Source organism: Juglans regia, chromosome 2, assembly GCF_001411555.2.
Source record: "Juglans regia cultivar Chandler chromosome 2, Walnut 2.0, whole genome shotgun sequence".
Classification (NCBI taxonomy): Eukaryota; Viridiplantae; Streptophyta; class Magnoliopsida; order Fagales; family Juglandaceae; genus Juglans; species Juglans regia.
In genome coordinates, this window is record NC_049902.1 from 25082771 (window position 1) to 25089471 (window position 6701).

The 6701-nt window shown below is 38.1% G+C and overlaps 1 protein-coding gene across 1 annotated transcript; it reads left to right on the forward strand.

Annotated features, from left to right (window-relative positions):
• The first annotated feature begins 323 nt into the window (after positions 1 to 323).
• LOC108993976 (abscisic acid receptor PYR1) lies at positions 324 to 1431 on the forward strand. Its single transcript, XM_018969051.2, has one exon. It carries the CDS (start codon positions 394 to 396, stop codon positions 1027 to 1029), a length of 636 nt encoding a protein of 211 aa, XP_018824596.1. The 5' UTR covers positions 324 to 393; the 3' UTR covers positions 1030 to 1431.
• Positions 1432 to 6701: the final 5270 nt, after the last annotated feature.

Below are 6701 nucleotides of genomic sequence, written 5' to 3' on the forward strand. Positions count from 1 at the left end.
GCAATAAACAGTGACTGCTGCAAGACTTCTTTCTACTAAGAATAGCATGCAGACCACAATGAGTTGTGAAAGCAAAATAAGAGAAAATAAAATAGCAGGCTGTAGAACACGGCTAGGCTTGCAGCCGAGCCAGGGTTGATCTATCAAAGTATACCCACACCTGTCAATCTCACCAACTTGTCACCTCTCCTCTATCCCTCAAACACCATACCATACTATATTCTTAAATTACTCGCAAAATAAATTATTTAGTAAAAAAAATTTAAAAATAAAATAAACTTCCCATTTTATTTATCCCCACAATTATTCAAAATGCCAAACTTTTATAAAACTAATAAATTCCCTCTTCTTCTCTCTCTCTTTCTCACAAACCAACCCACCCCCCTCCCCCAAATGGAGAAAGGCGAGGGCTCAATGGCGGAGGCAGACGAAACGCACAACACGACCCACCACCTGGCGGCCCCACCAGGTTTGACCCAGGCCGAGTTCGACGAGTTAAAGCGGCTAGTGATCGAGTTCCACACCTACAAGCTCGGCTCGGGCCAATGTTCCTCCCTACTCGCGCAGCGCATTAACGCGCCTCTCCACGCCGTCTGGTCCTTTGTCCGGCGTTTCGACCAGCCCCAGACCTACAAACACTTCATCAGGAGCTGCACGGTGAAGGAGAACTTCAGGATGACCGTCGGATGTACCAGGGATGTGAATGTCATCTCCGGGTTACCGGCGGACGCCAGTACCGAGAGGCTCGATATGTTGGACGAAGACCGGCATGTCACCGGGTTCAGTATCATCGGAGGGGAACACAGGCTGAAAAACTACCGGTCGGTCACGTCAGTGCACGGGTTCCACCGCGACGGGAAGATCTGGACCGTGGTGTTGGAATCGTATGTAGTGGATGTACCGGAGGGAAACACCGAGGAAGACACGCGTCTGTTTGCGGACACCGTCGTGAGGTTGAATCTGCAGAAGCTGGCATCCGTCGCCGAAGCCATGGCCCGTGACGGTGACGGTAAGTCTGAGGCCTTTTAACCTTTAAGAAAAAAAACACGGATTTCATGAAACCCAAAAACACACCCAAAAAAAAAAAGTGGGGATTTTTCTTCGTCTATTTTCTTTTTCTTTTCTCACTGAAATTGAGTTTTGGGTTTTTACCTTTGAAATGTAAAATCACCGAAATATCTTTGGTGCAAAAACAGATTGACTGGGGCAGTATTGACCTCCCTTTCAATTTTCTGTCCTGCCCGAGTTGGTTGTTTGAATTTAATATGAACATCGTCCACATTGTTCAGAATTTCAGTATCAAATATTGTACAAGATCTAGACATGTTATGTCTTTGATACTGGATATTGATGTCTTTTTTGTTCTCGTGTCATGTGAATATCAAGTTACTTTTTTCTGGGAATTTCTGGGTGACAAACCCAGAAGATGAATTCGATATCTTTCCATTTACATTTTTCATACATTATAATTTCACGAGACTTTCGTCCTCTTAATTATTTGCTGAGTAAAGACAACACATGAGAGGAAGCAAGCTAGCAAGCAAGAAAGAGTTCCTTAATAAAAACCAAAAAAGAAAAGGGTAAGATAACAGTGACGATTTAGGCATCAGTCTTACTGTTAGTATCAGCTTTAATGGAATCTATATATGCTTTTAACCTTATCTTGTTTGGAAATGAAAGAATCTATTTTGTCCTTTTCTCTCTCTCTCGAACAAATCTACACACTCAGTAGGCATGCAAAACAATACAAGGGGCGGCTGGTGATGCAGTGAGATGAAAACTAGAAACCGCTCTGACAGTAGATGCTTGTATTTAAATATATATTGTTCTGTCTGTGGAGTAAAACAATAAACTAGGGTGAATTTAAACCCTAGTCTTTAGAAGTAGCTTTTCTTGGAGGCCTAGAACTTGGTGTTATTGTAGAGGGATGGATAGAGGGACCAGCACCAATTGTGTGCCAAGTGGAAACAGTGTGGTTTTAGAACGTTGGGGGCTGGGGAATTTTTTTGTTTTTGTTTTGGTTTTGGTTGGGGGAGTGGGGAATTTCTAGGGAAGCGAAGGAACGCAACAGACCCCATTTCTGACAAGGGCTTGAAGGCCGCATTCTATTTTCAGCTTAAGGTCAAAAGCACTGTTCTTGATAATTTCTTGTTTTCTGCCGTAATGATCGAGGCTGCCTCTTCCTCAACCTCTTTCTTTTTTGTTTTTCTCCATTGAACTCTCAGTTTGTTTTTTGAGTTTTTTTTACCTAATAATCATATTATATTTTTCTGCATACTGGGCGCTATTTCTAACGACTATAGCATCATACCATGTGACGCGGCAGGAATCATAGCTACTTGTGTTTACCCCCCATCTTAGGAAAATGATCTATACCCTCCTATTCATTTATTATTATGGGAGGGTATAGATTATAAATAGAAAATATTTAGTAAATACTTTATATTGTATTGTATTCTATATTTTTTAAATGATTAAAATTTTAGATTTTCTACTGCTTTTTTTTAATATTAAGAAAAATAAAAGAAAAGGCAACATGCACGCGCGATCGGAGACTAAATACAACACAAAATGAAAATAAAAAAGGGGTTCGGACTACTAAATAAATCCGTTCTTTACCCTTTTCCTCCAAATAAAAGTCGCACAAAGTGACGATTTTTGTAATTCTGAAGAACCCACTTCCTCTTCCTCGCTATCTTTTGGTGAAGGACAACCCTTAAAGAAATAGGCCAAATCAAAAATCTAAACTCCATTGCCAAAAGTGTCGTCGCGAAACTCGACACTCCCAAATGGAGTTGTGCGATTCTTGTATCATGGGCTAAATTGGGAAAAAAAAAGGTCTTATAGATTGTGGTAAGAAGGAATTGACAACTGAATTTTTTATGCAAACGTAAATTGATATAGGGTATCTAGGTCCAGATTTTACGTTGATTGTATTGAAATACTACATTAAGAAGATGAATATGTACAAATATGAAAGGAAAAAGTTAATAGCTTTCTTAGACTAGGGCAATATTAATTATTTTTCTTCAAATCATATATTTACACTCATTTATACCTTGTTAGTAAATATTTGGTTTTAAGTTTTGGGCAAATATATTGTCTTCCCTATTTCGATTATCTATTGAAACTAGCCGTCAGAATTAATCTAAATTATGTCTAGCATCAATTGGTATCAAAACTTTAGCATCTTTCCTGGAGTGATATCTCATCAGTTTCCATGGTTGGCGGTCGTGGTTGTGGTCATTGTGGACAGGTTCCGAACGAGGAAGTCTCTCACCATGATTGTAGCATTTAGGATGTGATGATTGAAGATTTGAAGAGACGGATTGCAGAATTAACCCGGCATCTAGAAGCGCAAGATATCGGCAATCATGAGATAGAAGATCACAATTCTGATTCAAGTTTCGAGAACCCGTATCATAATTGTACTTTAATTCGGGAGTACCGTAGAATGGAAGAGCGTCAAGGAGATCTCAGTTTTAGAGTGGATCTGACTGAGTTTTTTGGTACGTTACAGGCTAAAGGTTTCATTGATTTATTGCATGAGGTTGAGTGAATTTACTATTATGATAAAGGAAGAGTTTAAGGATGGACCTTCTTCCATAGGGCGGAACTCTAAACCAATCTATGATACCTATCTTGATGAAGATAACATAGTAGATGATATAACTATTTTTATTGAAAACATAGAAAATTTAGAAAAAGAAAATGGTGGCAAAGTTTTGAAGTTTGAAGATCATGAATTAAACAACTTTTCAAACAATTAACTATGTTGATTTTCTTGGAGTTGATGATTTTTTTAGATTTGAGATGTGGGAAAGAAACTTAATTTTGGAGTATAAGATGCTCATAATTATTTTATTTCATGCCGATCAAATCAATTTTAGTTTTTTCATGATCATCGAGACGATACAACAAAAGAAAAGAAAGATTGATCTAATTGAACATCCAAAAGATCGAGGCAATAAAGTTTAGGATTCGAGGACAAATTCTCTTCAACCGGTAAGAATGATGCAAACCCAAATTTATATGGAGTATCTAGGTCCAAATTCGACATTGATTGCGTTGAAGTACTACCTTAAGAAAATGAATATGTACAAATATGGAAGGAAAAGCTTAATATCTTCCTTGGACTAGGGCAATATTAGTTATTCTCCATCAAATCATATACTTACACTCATTTTTGTCTTGTTAGTAAATATTTGATTTCATATTTTGAAAGTGATTCTGATTTTGATTTTGATTAATTTTTTTGTAGGACTCTTCTTTATTCTAAAGTTTTGATAATTTTTGATTGAAAACAAAGTTTTTTTCTTTGTATTTTAGGCGAATCTTTTGTCTTCACTATTTCGATTATCTGTTGAAACTAACCGCCATAATTAATCTAAATTCTTAACAGCGTCAGTCTTGGTGGTAGGAGTGAATTTTATATAAGAATTGCTTCGATCTTTTATTTTTCTTTTTGTATGTAAAGGGATTGTTAATGCCTAAAATCAGCACAACAGGCCAGAAGGGGATATAGAGTCATTACACGTCCGCTATGACGATCTGGGCCTCGATCAATGTGGTGTGGAGCTTCCGACAGTGATTTGGTGCGGCTATACGATGTCTATGCATACATCTATAGCAGTAAATATGTAGTAAATGCAAGGAAAATAAATAGAGGAAGACACATATTTATGTGGTTTGGCACAGAGCCTACATTCATGAAGGTTCGAAGAGAGGCGAATCCACTATAATAAGCTTGTTTTACAATCTCTCATGGTCTCTCATTCTTAATGTACAATCGATCTTGAAGGTTTGTCTCCTGGTTAAAATATCGTCGCTGGAACTTCTTTCATGAGGTTGAAGAAGCCCCTGGAGGAGAAGCCTGGCCAAAAGTCCCTGAAGTTGTTTGCATCCCTCATTTTTATCTTCTGCCCCTTCTTTTATGTCTCATCATATTTTGTTTATGTCACATTACTCATTTTCCCTCCTGATACTCTGCACTCCCTCAACCCTTTGTCTCCTCCTTCTCTATCTCTCTCTTTCTTCTTTCCTGATGAGTCCCACATTAAACTGCACTTAGAAAACACCATGGACCTACTGTATTTTATCTCGTCCAGGGTGCGAGCTCTTGATTTTTGAAAAAAGATTGTTCATTGTTTGGACTACCTTTGAAACTTGTAGAACCTACATCGATATGTGAGTTTCACACGTTGGCCTTGATATGGCCAAGGTTATCAAATCTAGATGATCTAAGAGTGGATAATCTTTTGAGTTGGCTCATATAGCAAATTAGGCTCTGGTTATGGCTAGTGTGTGGGGTCCATACACCACTTTGGGTGGCATGTGCAACACATACACCCATTTTTAGGACTGCATCACTTTTACCATAAAGATCGGTGGCTCGAGAGTCTGTTCGTGGGGAGCGTGCATCTTTGGGTTGATTGAAAAGTTATATATTGGTTGTTTTCTACCTTGAGAGGAAAGGAAGAACAAAGAATTTGGAAAAAAATAACAATAGACAGGATAAAGAGGTAAGAGCTAGGAATGGAGAAGGATTTGGTGGAAAAAGGGCATGCAAGAAAGGGAGGGATGGAGGGAGGGAGGGAGGATGAGGAATAAACTTTCACCAAGTTATTTCTCAAGCAAACTGCAAGGTAACAAAATTTTAGATGTTATTTCAACAAAACTAAATATGGCATTTATGATTTAATGTTTTTCCTATTCAAATTTCTAGAACATGAATGGAATTCCTATTCGAATTTCCTAGTACATATCATCAGAACCGCTTCTAAGCAGTCGGTTCGATAATCCAGTAATAACAGCCTTCCACTTAGAAGCTGTCACTTCAGAAAACACACTAAACTCACGCTAGACTCGTGCGCATAGGATAGCAAGCCAAAAGACTTCAGTTGACCGTGTGTGCGCTTCCAAAACTGCGTTTGACACTTCGCAACCGTGTGCTTCCAAATCACCGAGCAGATCTCCACCACCAGCATCCACCGCCACTAGTCCACCACCATTGCCAGCATCCACAACAACCAGTGTCCTCCTTGGCCGATATATACACATACACACATACTCTATAGCTCTCAACAAGAAGTTGCAACGATCCCAAAACATCCCAAAACTTATTGATAAAAATAACTGCCTTTACCACTTACCTCATGGTAAGAATAGAAAAAGAATACCATCACGGCAATCACCAACAGAAATTCTAGTAAAATATGAAGTCAAAGTTGTTATCATAAAGTGCGTCCTTCCTCCAGCAAACCTTTTCATCCTCTAAGGATTGTCACTCGGAAAACCACATACATAAAACTGAAGAAAGCAACATCTCAGTTAGCAAATGGGATTTTTTTTATAGGTAAACCAAACATCATAAAAAAAAAAAAAACATTCAGACAAAAAAATCAGTAAATGGGAAATACATAGACCTCATTGATTCTAGCATCATAAAAGCATACCTCTAGATCTTTTGCTAACCAAACTGAATGAAAGAAAGAAAGGGAAAAAAATATATAATGACAGATGAATAAACAAGAAAATAATTTCACAACTTACACTATTACCAACAGATGCACAACTTATTCAATTTATTTTCTGGTCGAAACTCTCTGATAGTTACATCCCAAAACATCTCTCAATCCACACTTACTGTTTCGAATGCCTATCCCAGTTCAATGACCATCCTTGTCTCATCAATGGCACTA

Coding starts and splice junctions, on each gene's coding strand:
- LOC108993976 (XM_018969051.2), top strand. CDS start 394: ATGGAGAAAGGCGAGGGCTCAATGGCGGAGGCAGACGAAACGCACAAC.